The sequence below is a fragment of the Trachurus trachurus genome (genome assembly GCF_905171665.1).
Source record: "Trachurus trachurus genome assembly, chromosome: 10".
NCBI classification, from domain to species: Eukaryota; Metazoa; Chordata; class Actinopteri; order Carangiformes; family Carangidae; genus Trachurus; species Trachurus trachurus.
Genome location: NC_139894.1, coordinates 16550265 through 16569181, shown reverse-complemented (window position 1 = coordinate 16569181; position 18917 = coordinate 16550265). Strand labels below are relative to the sequence as shown.

The window sequence follows — 18917 nt, the reverse complement described above, 5'->3', positions numbered from 1 at the left end:
ATGAGGGGTCGGCTGCAGGGAGGCAGCACAGCCTCTGATGCAGCTGCTACTGTAAACTGATGTGGACGTCCCCTCTCTTCCTCTCTTCCTCCCTCAGAGAGCAGTGGCCATTGCAGGACAGGAGGCTCTGCAGTCGCGCTTGTCTCAGTCCCAGGAAGAGTGTGTGCACATTAAGGAACAGCTGGAGGCTCTGCGCAGGAACTCCCTCAGCCTGCAGGACTCCTGCACCAGACTGCAGACACTCAACACACAGCTACAGGTGACCCAACACACAGACAGATCGCAGTTTTATCTGAAATTAACTGAGTTTTAGAAAATCAAAACACATTATTTTTTTAACTTGGTCGTCGTAAGTTAAAACACAGTCACCCCGTTTACACCTGGCATTAACATGTGGCATGTGTTTTCCAGTGATCGGATTGCAATCAGATAGTGCTTGACCACATGAAAGTACAGGTGTAAATGCACCAAGGACACGACGAGGAGGGATTGTGGTCCAGAGCTGGTCAGGGACGCATTGTGACCACACAAGTGTAAATGTGAAAATATGTGATTGGATCTCAATCGGATCTCAGTGTGGACACTGGAGACGTGTAAATGCTGTCCACTCAAATTGTATCCAGATACATTACAATCTGGATACGAGACACATTAATGCCAGGTGTAAAAGGGGTGAGTGACTCTTAATGCCATATTTTTAAAGAAAGATGACAAGATAAGCACCACTCTCCTGTCTGCATGGTAAAAATGCACAGGAAGCCAGCAGCATGTAAACTTCGTTTAACATAAAGACTGGAACCAAGGGGAAACAGCTCATCTGTCTCCCACCACAGGAAGTAAAAGATATTTGTCTAGTACCAGTAACACACTACTTAACTTATAAGTAAATGTAAATGCAGGACTCTGACCATGTGCACGTGACTCTCTGGTGTCTCTGTTGCCTGGCAACTGCTTTGGCTTCATGTTTACAGACACGAAAGTGTCGTCACTCAACAGAGAAAGAAGGGAAGTGGAAACTTGCAAAATGTCAAAGTATTCCTTGATGGTTTCAAGACTACACTGCACAGTGTTGTAGCTGGATGAATTTTTCAACAGTGTGCTGGTAGAGAGAGGCCGTTGATGAATATGTTCTCCTGCGTTACATATTCATGTCCATGGTGCAATTTATGTACATGGATGTTCTACAAGGTCCTAGTGTCCCATTGGTGGAGCAGTATGCATTAAAAGGTTCATAAATGTAATTTAACACCTCAAATCAAATTTAAAATGTAGTTAAAAATGACTGACTCACAGGTGGACCAAGCATCGCTGAGCTCCCAGCATTCAGCTGTGCTGGCCCGCTGCAGCGAGAGCGAGGCCCGGTGCGCGGCTCTGGAGGCCGAGGCTAAAGTGTGGGCGCGGGAGCGGGAGGAGTCGGTGGCCAGGATGGAGGCTCTGAGGCGGGATCACGAGCGGATGACGGCGCTGCAGCAGCGACAGGAGGTGGAGCTGGAGGAGCTGCTGGACAAACACTCGCAGCTGCGGAGCAACAACCGCAGCCTGGAGGCCCAGCACAGGGAGCTGGAGGCCAGGTACAAACACACACTGACTGTCAAATTAGACTCTTTTATCATGTGAAAAGCATCAAATTCTCACTATGGAGAGGATTTTTGTCTCATTGTGAGGATTTTTCCTGAATAAAAATACATAGATCACATAAACCCACATCCATAAAAGATACACAATGCCTCTTCCTGTCAAACATTGGAAGCACTTTTTTTTTATTTGGTTGGGGCTGAATGTTGTGTTTGCAATCTCAAGGTACAAGGAGCTCCTGGACGGAAAAACCCAGCTGGAGGAGAGAGAGCAGGAGATGAAGTTGGAGCGAGAGGAGATGGAAACAGAAGCCCAGAGGAGGCTGGAGAGAGAGCGAGAGCTGGAGAGGCTGAAAGAGGACAACGAGAGGTAACCAATCCACTCAGCTCCCTCAGCATCATATTCATGAGAGCAGATCCTTCTTTCTTTATGGTTTCACTGCACCCAGGATCATTTGAATACAAGAAACAGCAACATTACAAACTGTGCATATATGGAGCCACACTGACATCGGAGTGAATGCAAATGTATGATAGAAATGTACACAATTCAGGAAGCAGGAAAAGCCCCAGTGCACTGACATTAAAAATAGATAAAAAGGAGCCATAAGGTAAATTTTCTCCCCATGTTTTACTCTTAACACCGAACATTACAGGCTTCGGCATACAGGTCAACTCATGTCAGCCTGGAGAACACTGGTTAAGTCTCAGACGTGGCTCAGTAAAGTCTTAGGTGCTTCTGATTACATTCAATCAGTATGTGATGATGATGGTGATGATGATGGTAATCATAAGATACTTGTGTAGCATAATTAGTTCATCAGCTAGGTTTTCACTATCATATTGATGCAATTGATTACTGAGTGAATGGTTAGGGTGCTGGGATCAGGAAGGTTTCATTTTCCAGTTTTCAGATGAAACATCTAAATATCAATGTCTATAATACCTGTTTAATATGGTAATTTGAATGAATTAAGGAAACTAGAGCTTGATTAGACCTAAATTGATTAGTCCATAAATGATTTTGACAAGTGACTAACTTTTAACCTTCAGTAAATGCTTTGAAGTGGCTTTAATAAATACCTTTCTGTTAAAACAAGATCACATGACTGCTTGTATGTGAAAGGAGTTTTTGTGCTGTTGAATGTTCTGCTCAACTCTGCTTTTTAGGGGCTTTTTTTAGCATCTTTAGAATCTTTTTGATTTTCCAGCCTAAAATGTTACTGTTTTGATTCACTCTCAATGTTTTTACATTTTAATTTTCAATCAGAGCAGGCATTTGCTTTTAGACAAAAAGCTTAAAAAACCCACCACACGACCTGCTCTGCTAACAGTCTGTGAAAACAGAGCAGCGTTAAATAACTTAAGAGCCAGATGCTTCCCTCAAACTTGGTAGAGCCCAAAAACAGAGCTAAAAGAGAGTTATTATTCAATCAGTTAACTATCAAGCAGTTCATCAGGTATGTAGAAGCTCCAAGTGAATTATGTGGTTGCTCTTTATCAGTGCAGCTAGTTTCCACTGCGCTTGAGCAGCTGAAAAATTGACACCTACAATCACTAGTTTCAGCCTCTTGGATGTGGATAGTTTCTGGTCTTTCATTTTTTTGTCTTGAAACCTTATTATTTTTGGTCTCTGTGCTGTTGGTCAGATATCCTTTAATCTAAAAAATAATTGGTGGATTAAAGGATAATTAATATAATCTTTAGTTGCGGCTTTAAAAGATATGTTCTCACAGTGGCTGCGCTATTGTACACACTGGTTCAATTTGAACTCACATTAAAAAGTTTTACTCCAGAACACTTTGAACTCACATTGGGGAAATAAAATTTCCACTGTTTATTACTGAAATTGAGAAATTTTCCCCTCAGTGATCGTTATGACTTTCATCACATCTCATTAATGTTCTCATTACAAAATAAAGTGAAACATGATTGCTTACCTCTATGATGCTGCTGTTTGTAAGCAATAGTCTGGAGCCACTGAGTGCCTCCATGTTGTCTGAGATGATTTATCTATTGGTTAATTGTTGAGCTTTGAGAAGACTCATCATGTTGTGCAATAATATATTAATGAGTTCTGGTGAGAGAGTTACAGGTAACACTGACTGACAGTGATGAGTAAAGCCTGTGTGTGTCGGTGCTGCAGGCTGCAGGCCCACCAGAAGGAGTGGTTGGCGTCGCAGGCGGAGCTGCTGGCTCAGGGCTCGGTGCTGCGGGGGGAACTGAGCGCCTCCCAGCTGGAGAGGACTCGACTGGAGGGGGAGCTCAGCGCCCTGAGGGAAACCAACCAGAGCCTGGATCTCAGCAACGCCCGCCTCACCAGCCAGTACCAGGTATTAACCACGCACACCGTACACGCACGCTTGCAAACACACACACACACACACACACAGGTGTTTTGTATTCAAGCTGTGAGTCGACTATTTACATGCAAAAAAGGGATTTAGTGCCTCACAGAGGAATCGCTCACATACATTACCCTCTTGAAATATAAAAATAAATCTATTGAAAGTGTTATTGGGAAATTAACCAAAATTTATTAGGATTTCATTGCAGGTTTTATTGAGCACTTAACATTGTTGTGGTCAGGGACAAACAACTATCGTATCATTAGTGGGGAACAGTGACTGTGAAATCCCATTTAAGCTTGACGTATCAAAAACAATGATGTATTGGTCCAAATAGGAAATGAATACTGAACAGCTAACAATGAGCAGAGACGTCTTTTGTCTTCAGTAGAGCTTCAGTCAGCTGCATAATGCAATCAAACCAGTGCTGAATATTGGAAACATGTTTCAAGCAGCAGATTCTTCAGTCTGTTTGAGGGATGAAACAGGTGGAAACTGACTTCCTTGTAAAAGGTTTAAGGAGTCGACCAGCAGATGTTTGGTTCTGCTGCTTGGTCCAGCTGCTCGTGAAACCACTGCTGAATCATCTGTTCGTGTAAAGGACGTTGCATCTGCTGACATGCAGTATGTGTACAAATTAAGTTTGGACAAGAAAAGGCAGAGACATTAAATTGTGCAGACCAGACTGTTGATTTATCCTCGTCGATTGGTCGTTATCATGGGCACAACTTTTAAGAAAGACAAACATTTAAAGGAACAGACGTTTCTGAGACCACTCTGTCTGACAAGACGAGCCAGAGGTGAGAAAACCCACCTGGCTGCATCTGTAAAGATTTGGCTTTGAGCAGCAGAAATACACACAGTTTGACACACTACCCACCCAGCGCCTGTAAGGTTTTGTACATATAACAAATCATGTTGGTTATTGAGTTTTAGAGGTGCTGGGAGGTGGATCGCTAACAAGCTGCAGGCTGTATTTTTATACCTCCTCGTAACAGACAGATCACTATTCATCTCATCTAACTCCTGGCAAAGAAGCAAATAAGTGTTTTCCCCAAAATGACCTTTAAATGGATTAATGATGAAAAACCCAGTACTGTTGAGACTAACGAACCATTTTCCCCACAAATTACATTATATCCAGGTTATTTCATCTCGGATCACTTCTTCTGCTACTAAAGTTAAAATGTCCTTTAATCCTAAACAGTGGTGTAAAAAAAAAGAAAAAAAAAGGTTTGGCCAGATCAATACCCAGAGTGTCAACACTGATGATGTTGATGATTATGACATCATTGTTTTTGTTAATACGACAGTAATTTAGTTGCTTTCAACAAGTATCAATATCAGTATGGACATGGTAGGACATGGTAGCTGTGATGCTGGTTCTGCTGTTACTTGGTATCAGATTAAAATCTGCAGTGTTGCCCAGCCCAAGATAAAACTACTTAAGTATTGGCATTCACATATTCTGCACCATACAATGCTACAGTCAATTAGAAAAAGCTTCACAAATAAGAAATGAGGACACTTGTTCAGTGATCATTGCATGATGATGAGTGTTTGCAGAAAAGGTTGTTGAAAGCATTCTCAGAGTGTGTTACTGAGCCTAGACATCTATTCAGGTGTAGAAAAGACTCAAAGACGAAGCATCTTTACTGTTTTTCACTCCCTAGTTTTGCTTCATATAAGCTCCATACGCTTGGTGAATGTGCAGTCAGTTAGTTTCGATGAGCTCTGACCTCACAGTCTTGCCTGGTTTTGTGAAATAAATGAGCAGATTTTATGATGAATACCTCGGCGGTCCACATGTCAGCTGCCACTGGGTCTCTGTTCCCCTTTCAGTTACAATTTGACACCTTAACACACTATGAAAGTCTTGATTTTGAGACATTTCTCAAAGCTTACAGTTCTTTTCCTACCACATAAACACTGTTTGGGATACATTCAAGGGCACGTTTTTACTCACAAAAAGTTAGGGATATTCTGTTTTTGGGTGGAATTTCAGAGTGAAGCTAAAATGCACTATAACCTTTACAGGTGAACTCAATTTGACCACATGTCCAACTGTTCAGTTCTTATAACATAGGTTGCTGTTCTCTAACAAGGTGATTATCCGCAAAAATCACAAGTGCACTAAGAGCACTAAATGTTCTGGTTCAATGACAGTTTGTATTGAAACAGTCCTCTTCATCATGTTGACATCATGAGACCAAGATGACATCTACCAATCCGTCAACATTACCTGGACATGTGGAGGTTTCAGACAGGACGTTGTCAGAGGGAAGTGTCCACTGAGCTTACCCACACAGAAAAAACCTATAGGTTTTAATATAGGTTTGACATATATAAAATTGGCCGTTTTCATATATACGCATATATGCTAATATATATGGTGCATATATGCACAGATAAACTGCATATAGGTTTCATATATGCACATATATCATCATGAGGATATATAGGATATACATATATGCGCATATATGAAACCTATATGCAGTTTATCTGTGCATATATGCTGCATATATGCTGCATATATGCAGCATATATGCAGCATATATATGCACCATATACAGTACATTAGCACCATATATACCATATATATTAGCACATTGAACAGAGACACAGAGACACTGGAAGAGTCACAGAAAGGCAGAGAAGTGGACACATGACAAGTTGACCGCTCTTAATACTGTAGATGATTGGAGATAACCACTCAATACTTCTAATTAAATGCTCCACTTTCATGATATAATATCACTGTAGCATGAACTTTTTACATTTTCCATAAATTTCACCCTAAAGTCGAATATCCTTAACATTTTGTGAGTAGCGTATGTCATGGTCTTACCACGATATTGATTTTACCTTGTGGTCTTGTGTGTGCAGCTGTTGACGCAGCTGAAGGGGAACATGGAGGAGGAGAACCGACAGCTGGGTGACCAGAACCAGGGTCTGCTGAAGGAGAACCGGGCCTTACTGGAGCAGAGTCTGGAGCACCGCGACCAGCACTATTCAGAGCAGAGGGAGTACCAGTGAGTACACAACACATACACAGAACTGACCAGCTGTTTTACTGAGAAGCGACATTGTTCAGACTAAAGCAACATACAGGAACATACCTCGTGTATACCTTAGAAAAAATGCAGTTGGCTAACATTTTCCAATTTGTAGGAAATAACATAGTCTGAACTCGTATCCTGAACATGAAATAACACTTACATACTGTAAAGGTTTTTGACTGCGAAAAAACAATTTCACAGTGAAACAGCACTCAGCAGTCGTCCTTTTAAATGACTAATAGTCTGCTGGTGGATTAATCCAGAACTAATAGTGAGCATGCAGAGCTGGCTTCACCCTTCAAGTCTAATGAGCCAAATTTCTCACAAATTAGCCTATACCTTTTTGAGGCTTAATTTTAAGCTTTCGTTCTTGAAAAGATCATTTTTGTGCTCAGGTTTGCTCCCCTCCCCCACCGCCTTAAATTACAGATTAAAATGTCACTGTTAACATTTCACGTTTCTGAGTGTTTCACGGCACATTTCAGTTCAGCACCCAGCCGTGCGAGGTCTATTGTGGCTTACACCTGTAACACTGGTGGGTCTCTATTATAAATGCATGTTAAACAGCCATCCTTTGTTCCTTTCCAGAAAAAATCATGTGAATTAATTTTAGTCAATGGCAGCACATTATTAAATAAAAAAGACAGTCACACAAAAAGCATTTTCAAATGAATGCTCGAAGGTAGGTTGCTGATGACATTTCAAGAGTACACACTACCTTAACAAATGCAAGCTGGGATATCGGAGTATAGAAAATTGAGGCGTGAATGAAACTTGACTTTGAAGATGAAGAACATCGTTTACAATGAACAGTGAAATCTCTCAAGGTTCTTGAACAACATGCATGCTGGGTAACGCAAATGATGACTAGTCTTGTAGTAGTTGTGTAATTGAGCAGCTCATTTCTAGGGTCACACTATCAGCTTAAAAAGCTGATAAGATTGACAATTTGTTTTCGAGCCACATATTGTTAAAAATTCATCAGCAGATAAAAGTCAGGGTCCCACAGGTCGTGGGTAAGTACGTACTGGGGACAGACACTGCTGAAATTCAGTTGGCTGTAGCGACACAATAAGCGAGGTGTTGTTAATATCAAGCACAACTGGTGAACACAGGACTTACTTAAAATGCTGTTGCATCACTGTGGAGAAGCAGAGGCGACCTTCAGCGTGTCAATGAGACCCTGCCAAGTTTGTATATGGATAGTTTGACTTGCGTCCATATCAAATCTGACCTATCCACTCCCAAAAATTAAATATTGTTTGAACATATTATTTGTTCAGGGCCATTTCAGACATTATTATTATTCAGAGTAGGAATACGGACAAGAACATTAAAAAGCCACAGCAGGGCTTTGTTTGAAAAGCTTTAAATGTGGTCAGTTTTGGCTTAGCTCTGACAGCAGCTTGAGTTCGAGTCTGACCCATTCATTCCTGCATGTAACCCCCTCCCTTTCCCGTCTCTCTCTCACTGTTGCTATAATAAAGGCAAAACAAAAAAACAGAGCAAAACTTTAAACAAAGCCTCATCTGATTCCCCCTGATCAGTGATTTTCCTTTATTCAATACAGTTTAATCATCCCACCGCCTGAGGTTTAGATCCAGATGTGTACGGTGCATTTTAGAGCCGTTTATTCAAACTGGAAGTGTTCATTCCTGTAGCTCAGGTTATTTGAGGTGGCTATGCAGCTCTCTGTCCTGAGCCAGTAAACTGTGGTGTGGTTCATTAGGAGTGAGGATGTAATCCAAACTAACACCAGGAGACCAAGTCCAAAATAGTCCAAAGTCCAAATAGGATAGAGGGGGACATATGTTATTATCTCTCACAGGCAGTTGAAAACCAGTAATTAGATGTGTAGTGAAGGCAAATCACAGGCTGGACGGAGGCTCATACATAACTGTTTGTGTTTGTGGTTAGAGTGAGGACTCACTCTAACTTCAGCAAAGATAAGAACATTATGGAAGGACAACATTTCAGACAAGATGGCATAAAAGTTCAATGACATGTTACATACAAACAAATACAGCTAATATCACAGGTGCACTGTGGTTGATATTTAAAACCTAATGTAATCAAATATCTAACATCCAACATCTAACATCAAGTGCATTAAAACATACTCTGTAGGTAGAAGCAGATATACCGGTAAACACTTTTTTTCCCTGCAGTTTCAGACAGTAGCATATTTTTACTTATTTAATATAGTCTGGAAAAATGCATCCAAGATCTTTGAAAATGCAAAACTCAGTTTAGATTGCTGCTCGGATTACGAAATCACTTTTGCTTGTGTGTGGCACTGAGAAAATAACTGTGACTGAGCTTTTTCAGAGCAGTGTTGGGGAAAATGTTATGAATCCAGCGAGCAAACACGAAGAGGCATCATAAGATTTCATAAAATGAATCGAACTGGCCTTCAAGGGTGCTTCATCAAACTCTAAACTCAGTCTTATTTCATAAATTTGATACTGATCTGCTGCAAGCTGGATGACTTGATTTGGAGCTGATGCACATACTGAAGGAGTGGGTGTTTGAAGATATTGTACAGATCTGAAGGACACAAAAATAACCAGCTGTTGACCATAGTATTACATTTAAAAACATGCTAAAAGCTTCACCGGCTAGTCATAAATATCAAAACAAGAGGTCTCCAGTCCAGCCAGCAGCTCTGTGAGGCTGCACATAGACTCTGCTATGCTAATGCCTTACAGGTATAAGGTTATCGAGTTAGCATGCTGACATTTGCTTATTGGCACTAGACACAAAGTATAGCTGAGTCCACTGGGAATGTGATCTGAACTACAAAAGTAAAACCTCTGCTTGTGTATTTTTAAAAGAATGTGTACAATTACACTTTTCTATATGTTTTATATGAGAAAATCCACTGTGTACAACAGGAACTCATGACTTCTTTCCATGGTTTGTACTGTACAACAACAAAAAACCATTCACTGGAAATCTCAGTCTTGGACTTATCAGACAACCAGCACTGCCATCCATTAAAGGAATAGTTCACCAAAAAATGAAATTCAGTCATTATTGACTCACCGGAAGGGGGGTTCGTAGTGTCAATAGCACCTGTCGCGACCATACGCCACCCTGGCAAGTTAAGTTTTATCGAACAGGCTCTAACAAGTCTAGGCTTCAGGGCTGACACAGGTGCACATATTTCTATTACTAAAACCCTGGAGTCTGGTGGGAATTCGCTGCCATATCGCCCAGTGTTTGACTCACCGGTTGCTTCACGGTCATCACCTGTAGCTTGGCCGGCGAATCCCTCTTAGCCGACCTGCTGCAGTGGCACCGGGCCAGCACCAGCTCGGCGTCCTGCGTGCATCGACCTCCGTCCGTTGTCGCGCGGTCGTGGCTTTGTCAGTTCATTTGTGTTTAGACGAGACAATAACTAAACAATAATTCAATCTTGAGGGGAAACGTGTCCTTTCTCATCGTCAATTTCTCTTGACTACTCAGTGGGGCTGCAGCCTTGTCTCCACACGGCTCTCCCTTCGGCGTCTTCCCAGCATCCCTTGCTCCTTCCGCTCACGTCAGACTTAAGCGGACAGGTGGCCGGCGATATTTTTTTTCCTACTATGACCAGCCAAGACCCGCCAAGACCCGCCTTACTCCACCTCTGATTGGCTGCCTCTGCAAGGCTAAGCCCATCCCTGCATTTTACCCTAACCTTAACCACTCCCTTCACACGCCTAAACCAACCGTCTTTGCCTAAACCTAACCGTCAGAGTCGAGGGCATCGTGATAAGCCAATCAAAGGCCTAGTAAGGCGGGTCTTGGCTGGTCATAGTAGGAAAAAAAATATTGCAGCCAGGCAACCAATCAAAACATTACACAATATGGCAGCCCCCCCTTCTCAACCTACGAAAGTGACCATAACACACCTGACACAAAAAGGTCCATAAAACTACACAAAAAACATGTAATATTCCTCCTTACCGTTCATCCGCTGCAATCCAAGTGTCCTGGAGGGTCATTTAGGACATTTTTACAGCCTGAACAGTCCCGTATTGAATTTCACGCGATTCACGCACTACGGAACTCATGCTCTTCCTCAACATTGAACTCCTCTGACATTTTTCTTATTTCTTTAAAAGTATCAAATCGCAGATCCCTCTTGTTTTTGTGTGTCGCTCGGTCGCTCAGCACCGATGTGTCCGAATCATGAGTTTTCGTAAATTTTGTCTGCTGCGGCTTCCACGTGCATCGTGTGAACGCGAGATGTCCTAAATGACGTTGTTTCGAGTGAACTTTGGACTATATCCCTTCAGGACACTTGGATTGCAACGAATGAGCAGTATGGAGGAATATTACAAGGTCTTTGTGTAGTTTTATGGACCTTTTTGTGTCGGGCGCTATTGACTCTCATATAAGGATTTTGTTTGAACCCCCCTCCCGGGTCTCCAGATGCACTTTAAGGAATAAAAAACCGCATGAGGGTGAGGGTGAGTCAATAATGACTGAATTTCATTTTTTGTTCAACTATTCCTTTAAGTCATTCTGCTAACATTGCTAAAATGTCCTGCTTTGTGTTTTGTCCACAGAGCAGCACGAACCCTGAACCCTCTACTCATCAAGTGCATATCGCTATTAACATCCACACACAATCCCTTTTTTGATCTGGTTTCAAAAGAATCCAGTTCAAACAACACACCAGTCTCTCATTTCTCTGCACTGAGTTTATAGGAATTGGTTCAATCACACACCATCAGCCACATTACATACACACTTGCAGAATAATCCCATCTACTCATGCAGATAAGAAATGCATGAAATAAATCAAACAGACCTTCCTACTCAGTTTTTTTTCTTTATCCTCCTTCTCAGCTGCTTTTTTTTTAATGCTTCACATGTTTTCCTTCAGGGAGAAGCTCAGCGAGCTCCGTCGGGAGAAGCAGAAGTTGGTGGAGAAGATTATGGATCAGTATCGAGTCCTCGAGCCAAACATGCAATCTCCAATCAACAAGGCCAAGTACGATATACATTAAATATGTGTAGTATATACTTATATATATATATATACACCCCTATACCTGTACCGAGCTACCAATCTAGTATAGAAGTCATTGAAATTCAGGGATGACACAAGACTGAAACACCACAGTCTCTCAAGAAATAAACACATCTTACTACAATATTACGCGAGTACACAGTAGTCGTAGGTCAAACCACAACCACCCTTAGATTTCACCTTTATTTTGACCTCAGTTACACACATGTCAAGTTTTGTGTTTGTGACGCTGCTACCATGATTAAATTAGTAGTAGTCTATCCTGTGAAACATTATGGTTTTACTGCAACATGTAAGTCTCTATAACCCATTGGTTGAAAGGTTGCTACAGTACATATTATATATTATTTCCCATGTTACCTTTTTCTCCATATGGTGATTTTTTTCCCTCTCCTACATCTTCTGCATTGTATTTCTATTATCTGTAAAATTTGTGTATCATGTCTCACAAAAAGCTGGAGGACAATCTCTCTCTCCTCCATTACAATAACACTGGAGCCACTCTATTGAAGGAAAGGGCCATCACTTTTGTGATGCTTTTGTGAAGGCCTCTTGAAGAAATGAATAGGAAAACAAAATTCTAAACTGGGGGTCATATCGACACGTCTTTTGTGTATTTGAAGTGCAGCTATCTCAGCTCATAAGTGACTGTGACTTTGTCAAAATGCCCAATACAGTCAGAGGAAGGAAACCTGTCTGACTTGACAAGCATTTATAACCTTAATGATTACCATTATTGTGTACAAAAGGTCCAAATGCCACAAAAATACATTTTGTGCTACAAATTAATATGGTAATGACATTTTAATTATAAGATTTCCAAATATTTTTTGATGTCATGTTACACAGTGCTTCCTTAAGTGACAGTTGGCACCTTAGGAAACATTTTGCTCTCATTTCAAATTTCATGTGAGAGAACAAACACTGTCTGACACAGTGTATCACTGGGAAGAAGACGTGAACTAGTGACACTTGGCTTCCTCATGGTGTTCTTCTGGAAAATAAGGGCACACGCACACAGAGGAAAACACACGCTCTTCTTCACTCATCCCTCTCTGTGTCTGGTCCCTGTCCTCTGTGTCCTCGCAGAAAACCTAACTGGATTGCAGTCAAGATGAAGAAGTTTATCAAACCCTTCGGAGGAGGAAGAGAGGGACGCGCCCTCTTCACCGCCGCGGGCAGCGTGGAAAACCTGGCCGACAGCGCTGAATTTACATCAGACACACACACACCTCAGCCTGGTGAGACCACACACACCACCTCTCTCTCTCTCTCTCTCTCGTACACAAACACAGGCGGACTGGTTTTCACAAAGATATGCTCACATGCTCAACCCATCAAGCAAGGCTACAGGCATGCATACAAATCATCTCATGACTACCAAGTGTGGTCTGCATTGATACCGCTCTCTTCTCCTTAGATGTCTCCCTGTAGAGTGCCAAGACTTACTGAGGCCGGCTTTCTCTGCAAACCAAATGTTGAAAGGAAAAGATTCGCGAGGCTTCATTCTCTTTTTATGCACCTTGACTGTGGAATGCATTTACTGACAGAGAGTGAGGGGAAACTCTCTGCAGACATTTTCAAAGCCAAGATTTAAGCTGCCCACCTGCATTCATGTCATGCTTTTCTCTCTCAGACATACTATTAGCGTGCCCATTTAATTTTATTTTCCTCTCTATTGTGATTCCTATTATGCCCCAGTTAAACCCTGCTTTCTTGAAATGTGTTATGACTCAAACTGGGAGGCTCGGCTCCTTTTATTAGGCCTGCATCCCAGGGAGACACTCCATCGCAAAACTGCACTCGGAGTGGTGGAGGCAGAAAATCTCTCCAAAGTGGATTTGAATGGTTGTATTTTATAAATAGTGCATGAGGCAAAGAAAGTATGTAAAGCTAAAATAATTCAAATCCTTGTTTAATTATCTGAAATCAACAAGATAAGTGATGGCTCGTGTGATGTGAGCCAGCCAAGACATTTCCCACAGCAACTCCTTTTTCTTTGTTTGTGGTGACCTTTTCCTTAATACCTGCATTTAACCCTGAAACTAACCTCCCTTATTGTGACCTTAACCGCTGGTCTCTGGTCAGTTTAAAGGCTCTGGGCTTCTCAGTGATACAAGTCTCTGAATAGACTGGAACAACTTCTGGTAATTCTTCCTCTCATTAAGATGAAACACAGATTTTATTAATAATTTTCATTCATTTCAGTTGGATTTAATCTGCTATTAAGTGGGTAAGGATTTGCTGTTTTGATTACAAAGGTCATGCCTGTGAGCTCTTTACATTATTTCTGTGATTTTAAATATACTAGACTTTTTTTTTTTTTTTTTTTACTTTATTTATGCATTTGGGTAGAATGAAAATAGCCATGAAAGGATTCACTAATCACAGTTCAGTTCTGTGTCTGTAGTATTATCATAATTCTCCCTTCAACCGCACTGCATAAGAGGAGGTTAAGAGGAGGTAGTGACCTCCTGTACGCTGTCAGCACTAATATTACCAATAAAAACTCCACCAAGCATTTAACTCTTTCTGTAGCTTGAGACTAATATAACATTGTTTCATTTCAAGCTTGATGGCTTAAATAGTGTATTTTGATAATATCATGTGTTTTTTTTTTTTTCCGTTCACCTATACATTGACCGGATGCATAAGACAATATGTGATAGATATGCAAAGAGAAATTAAATTATAAAAGAGATTGCTATATTTCAACATTGACATCTCAGGAGTCACAGTTCACGAATAAATAGATAAATACTCGATGTGCTATGGTTCATATGCCATGTATTTGTAATTATTTATCTACTGCTTAAAATTGCAAAATAGGGGGTTAAGAACTGACTTTAGCAGAACAAAGTGGTTTACAATGCTTCTCATTTATATATTCACACACTCACAGACGGACGGCTGGCCAAGCTGACTGGCCATCAGGAGCAGGTTTCAGGTTTTTAATGTGTTTCCCATGAACACTTGGACATGTGGACAGGAGAAGGCAGGATTCGAACCACTAACCCCGTGATTAATGGCAGACAAGCTCCACCACCTGAGCCACGGTTATCACATTGCTGTAATTAATTTCTGCACCTGCCATTGTCAGAGTTGCTGAGGCTGTGTTTGCAATGGAAGAGAAATTCCTCCTCCTCGCTGCCGAGTAAATGAGCAGGTTACAGTCACATAGAGTGAGTGAGCCAATGATAAGCCGGTGTCAAAATGTGATCACCTAAAACATCACTGTCACGCCCTTTGTGTAAACACTGGTTTTAACTGGTGACGAGGTCGGACAAAAGATTGGCACACTTCGTTAATAGCCTCCAGCAAATCCACTGTCAGATCGATTTGTCAGTGCCAGATGAAGATCTGTGGTGGACTGAAATGCAGCCTCACCCTAACCTTGATTTTTGATTTAGCAGTTGGGAATGTTGTTTTATGTGTGCCTATTGTTTTTAAAGGGGACATATTATGGAAATATCAATTTTTGAAGGCTCTCTAACAAATATTTGGGTGTTTGTCTTGCCTTCTGGCCCCCAAAATGTGAGAATTGACAAAAAAAATCTGTAGTGTGCAGCTCCCGAGGTTGAAACCCATGTGGTTTTACGAGCTGTTCCCTCAGTTGTCATTCAATGATGTCATTAGTTTTCTAATCTGCATAATCCCACCCCTACCTGTGAGTACTGGTACAGGTAGAGGGGGCGGGGCAGGGTGAGAAGCGGCTCATTTGCTTTTAAAGGGACCGGCACTGAAACCAGCCGTTCTGAACAGGGCTGTTTTGAGCAGATGAAAAGAGCTGTGATGTTTGGTCCTTTTTTTTATTTATTTTTTTATTTTGACCAAAGCATGTCACAGATATGTCTTCGAGACACCTGGGAACGATTTTAATTTGTGGAAAAGGGGCATAATATATCTCCTTTAACTAATATTAACCAACTATAAATTAATGTCATACTCCTTCCAGATCCCCGCAGTGCTCCAGTTTCTCCTTCCCCCCTGAGAAAGGCTGCATCCCAGACAGAGCCTGACATTTCGGTTCCAGGGTCTCCAGCCTTGCGTTCTGGCTCCGGGGGCCGTCGTAAGCTGGGGTCCCGTCACGGGTACGGGCTGGGATTGACCAGAGGAGGGTCTGGTGTTTCCCAATCCTTCAGTCCTGGTGACCACAAGACACATCCCCGCCAGCGGCTGTCCTCAAGCCAGAGCCCTGCCACTGTCCTGTGGGAGGGGGAGAGAAGTGAAACTGACGCAACTCAGGAAGAAGACGTAGCGCTGACCAGTCAGGAGAGCGTTGAGGACGATAAAGGGGAAGGTGAGGAAGAGAACGTGGAATGAGGAACTCAACTGCAAAATGTAAATTACTTGTTTGCTTGAATAGTTTTAAACTGTGTGTGTTTGCCTTTGTGCTATGTGCAGCACATTAAAATAGATCTATGGGTGGAGTTAAATGTCAAGCTGAAGAAAATTAGTCTGAAAAGTAACAGTGCCAAGAGGAGACTACATCTACAATCACTCAAAATGCAGATAATATTCTTTTGATTAAAACATGGTTTCGCCTATTAGACTGTGATCTTCTCTGCCTTCCAGACAATCAACACTCCAGTGACGACACCGCAACGGCCTGAGAAAGACCTCGATTAAGTCATCAGTCTACGCTCAATTAGAAAAAAAACAAATGTTATTTTAGTATGTGCTTCCAGCAAACTGTATTAATGCATTTTTTTGTATGCGACTATTATAAATATAAATGTTGAATTTTTGAATACATGAACAAATAAATGCAACTATCAATTATTTCCAGTGTTGTCATGCTGTGAAGAGATGAATCATCTCTCTAGTGTGGAGCCCTCAAACTGACAAAATGCCTAAGTACTAAAACTGTTTGTAGCCAAATCAGAAATAAAACTGAATACATTGCAGGGCTCCAGAGTCAGACTGCCCCTAATTGGGGGCATTTTGCCCCCCAAATTTGAGACAGTGCAAGTAATTTTTTCCATCTACTTGCACATGTGCAACCAGTAAATTTACTGTTTTGTTTTTTTTAACAATCAAATAATCTGGACTCTGTCATTACAGGTGGCAGGCCAAACTGTATGAGGATCATAAATGAAAAGGAAATGTGAAAATGTGATTTGCAAATTGATTTGTGGCCCTAAATTTTCAGTTTGCGCTCCTAAAATTTTAGGTTAGGGGTCACTGTGCTGTGTTCCCAGTCAAAAAAAACAAAAAACAATTAGTCTGGAGCCCTGAATCTGTAAAACCAGATTGTTTTAATTTAAGTTAGCCACAATAATCCCCTGTTAACCATGATACAAAAGTTACCTCAAATCACAAAACACTAGAATTGATATATTTATAATTACCAGCCCACCAGTGAGCTAACAGCTAATAGCCGAAGTCAACTTACATCTACAGCAGCTGGTCCATCAGTATGCTAATAATATAGACTGATGTAGTATCACTGTATAAAGTCACTTGAGCTGTAATTCGTGGATGTTTTCAGATGCTGTTGACCCAGCCCTCCAAGTGTTGTCAGTTTAGACGCTCAATTACAAATGCTTAATGCTTTGAAATCAGGAATATCAAAGCACATTCATTCATTCAAGGGGAATCATGAATGTAAACACAGACAGTATGTGGTTACATGGTTGGATGTATAAACAAGTGGAGCAGAGCAGACAGACGTGAAAGCCCTCATGCAAATTTCACTTTAGCATTAACGTTCAGTGCTTCATCTCGTCTCCATAAACCTTTATAGGATTAACTTAAAATGTTCGTGTTCCTGCTGTTCCCTCTGATTGCCTCTTCCTTAAGTTGGCTCTCTCAAAGTCAAACTAAGTATCACTTTTAAGTACTGATCACATATTTTCTAAGACAGGAAAACAGAAGCAGCTGCTAATATAGGCTCTGAAACAAGGTGAACAATAAGCATAAAGATGGGCGTGAGATACAAAACAAAGGCGCTATACAGTTATCTATTTAACATTATTATTGAAGCAGCAAACTAAGAAATAATTATGAATTCACCTGCAGTTGATTTTGAAGCATCCCTCTGAAGGTCGGATTTATGCAGCGAGCAAAATAAATACACAAATCTAATGATAAACCTCCTTGTAACCCTTGGATCTGATCTGTGTACAGCGGGATAAGCACGGAGAAGCCCTGCCATCTGGCTCGCATATGGTTGAAAAACCAATTTCGTTTTAGGGTTCCTGTGGAAATCCAGTCATTGATCTAATGGCAAATGATCTGCACTCGTGCTTTAATGAGAATCCTCCTTAACTCCTTTTGCTGTTGCACCAAATGGTGTCAGTGTGGAGCTGGCCAGGCCTCTGTCAACACAGAGACAGACAGACGGATGAAGAGGGGAGAATTAGCATGCAGCTTCTCAAATGAGCAGGCCTTAGAGTTGATCGTGAAGCTAAAAGGGCTCTCTTCGAGGACGTGCTGCTCCCAAAGAGCTTCCTCCACCCAGATTAGGATGAGGATACGTCAGCATTTCCGGTGGTTGCTGTTTCTGTGTTTCTGTGCGTGTGCAGGCAGGAGACAGCTCTAAGGATAATAGGAGGCCATAGCTCTTTTTTTTTCTGCAGCCATGCCTCCCCAAACACACATCCTGAATTATGATTTGCAAATGACAAATGGATCGCTAATACAATTCATGAATTATGTAGTTGTCATGGTGACATTAATCAAAAAGTAGGGCCCTTCTCTCAGCTCTGAACATTGTGTTTGTGGAATTGAGATGCATGACGGGGGCTGCGCACCGAACCGCCTGAGTGAGCGCAGGGCAAAGCGATAGCAAGATATTGGTTCTGCCAGTCACTCAGAGGCTTATTATGAGTGCAATGCAACAATCACACGCCCTCAGGCACACAGACAGACAGTGCCCACAGAAAAACAGTGAAGGGTTAGGCTTTAAATC

At 41.5% G+C, this 18917-nt stretch overlaps 1 protein-coding gene across 2 annotated transcripts in view; it reads left to right on the top strand.

Moving 5' to 3' along the window:
- Positions 1-16753, top strand: part of ccdc88b (coiled-coil domain containing 88B) — a 44791-nt gene extending 28038 nt beyond the window's left edge. Inside the window, exons 20-29 of one of the 2 annotated variants that reach the window (XM_083980179.1) lie at positions 98-259; positions 1294-1482; positions 1561-1571; positions 1801-1944; positions 3721-3907; positions 6812-6957; positions 11858-11965; positions 13094-13245; positions 15960-16304; positions 16580-16753. In XM_083980179.1, the coding sequence (XP_083836305.1) occupies positions 98-259; positions 1294-1482; positions 1561-1571; positions 1801-1944; positions 3721-3907; positions 6812-6957; positions 11858-11965; positions 13094-13245; positions 15960-16304; positions 16580-16617 (1482 nt within the window). In that variant the 3' untranslated portion in view covers positions 16618-16753. Of the gene's footprint in view, positions 1-97; positions 260-1293; positions 1572-1800; positions 1945-3720; positions 3908-6811; positions 6958-11857; positions 11966-13093; positions 13246-15959; positions 16305-16579 lie in introns of both variants that reach the window. The other variant, XM_083980178.1, reaches the window with a different exon arrangement.
- The last annotated feature ends 2164 nt before the right edge of the window (positions 16754-18917 follow it).